At 33.8% G+C, this 1,664-nt stretch overlaps 1 protein-coding gene across 1 annotated transcript; it reads left to right on the forward strand.

The window, feature by feature from the left end:
• Positions 1-223: 223 nt before the first annotated feature.
• LOC105311036 (dedicator of cytokinesis protein 7-like) lies at positions 224-1,230 on the forward strand (the record flags this gene model as incomplete). The annotated part of the gene is made up of 3 exons (XM_011387086.1): positions 224-313; positions 429-665; positions 1,021-1,230. Coding segments are annotated over 3 exons (522 nt in total), but the record flags the coding sequence as incomplete, so codon positions are not given.
• Between the last annotated feature and the right edge of the window lie 434 nt (positions 1,231-1,664).

Here is a 1,664-nt window from a genome sequence, read left to right on the forward strand (position 1 = left end):
GACTAGATAGGGATAATGTTGAATAAATATGGTCTGAGACCATGCTAATTTGTAGGCTAAATATAATTTTTGTGAACCTAAGTAATTATTATTTTGTAATTATTGACATAGTTGTACAAGAACTTACTAAATGGCCTAATTTTGCTCAGGAGTATCTTTCAGAGGCCTTCTCTATTCTAATACTGTTAACTTCATGTAAAAGATTTCTTTTTCTTTATTGTAGGGCTTTTATGGAGAAAGATTTGGAGAGGATGTTGTTGAAGTTATCAAGGATTCTAATCCTGTAGACAAGTGTAAATTAGATCCGAACAAGGTAAGCTGGAGTAGACTGTAATGACTCAAAATCAGTCTTTGAGACTGATTTTGTTGGAGAAAGACTGAATGGTGATTTAACAGTGAGAAAATGAAGGACCTTTCTCTTTTCCCAGGCATATATTCAGATTACTTATGTGGAGCCATACTTTGACACATATGAGATGAAGGACAGAATCACATATTTTGACAAAAATTATAATCTTCGCCGTTTCATGTACTGTACACCCTTCACTTTAGATGGGCGTGCCCACGGTGAGCTTCATGAACAGTTCAAACGGAAGACCATTCTGACTACTTCTCATGCTTTTCCTTATATTAAAACAAGGGTCAATGTCACTCACAAAGAGGAGGTAAGTTCACAAATGGGGTAACAGAATTGGTGAAACAAGTACGTTGGAGCCATGTGAGAATAATGTGAACACAGCATTATGTACCGCCCGCACATGGGAACATACTAGAAATTTACCCATTTTTGAGACATTAACTTTAGATTTCTTTTAAGTCACTAGCTCACCCTCAGCTATTGCTTTAAAAGATCGACTTTTTTTTTTTTTTTTTTGGAAATCCAAAGTTTGGAATTTTATTATTGTTAGATAACAGTTTACAATTGGTCTCCTCTTCTTTTCATGATTTAATTGCTTATATATAAAGCTCATTAAATAGTTTTTATATGTACACTGATCTAATAGATGTTATTTCACTCAGATCATCTTAACACCAATTGAAGTTGCTATTGAAGACATGCAGAAAAAGACACAGGAGTTGGCATTTGCAACACATCAGGATCCCGCAGATCCCAAAATGCTTCAGATGGTACTCCAGGGATCTGTAGGCACAACAGTGAATCAAGTTAGTGCTTTTTGCTGGTACTGTTTAAATTGTAAATGGAATTTGGTATGATTTTATATTTTACAAAGACCACAAATAAGTGCCACATCAAGTGAAAAAGATATATGTTAAAACTGGTTGTAAAAGACACAGAAAATATAAATGAAGGCAAACGGAAAAACAAAAAATTTTAGTGTAATCTCAGTTGTTAAGGTTTTCATGTGTCTTCTATACTGCCTTATGTTTTTCTACCTATCTATGCTTAAACATTGTATTAAGAAGGAATTGATTCACTTAAAATAGCCTTTCCTTTAAAAGCTCGTACTGAAAGAATGTGCTCTAAAGAAGGTTCATTTTCAGAGCTATGTACGTGCATGTGAACGCCTGCTCTCTTAGAAAATCCCCGATGTTATCCTCTCCAGATCTCCACAGTGAGTTGTGAGGAAAAAATAAGTAATGTGGAATCATTTTGAAAATTTTAATAATATATATATATACAAGATATTACTGTTAATTTGTCA

Source organism: Pteropus vampyrus, unplaced genomic scaffold (genome assembly GCF_000151845.1).
Source record: "Pteropus vampyrus isolate Shadow unplaced genomic scaffold, Pvam_2.0 Scaffold22391, whole genome shotgun sequence".
NCBI lineage: Eukaryota > Metazoa > Chordata > Mammalia > Chiroptera > Pteropodidae > Pteropus > Pteropus vampyrus.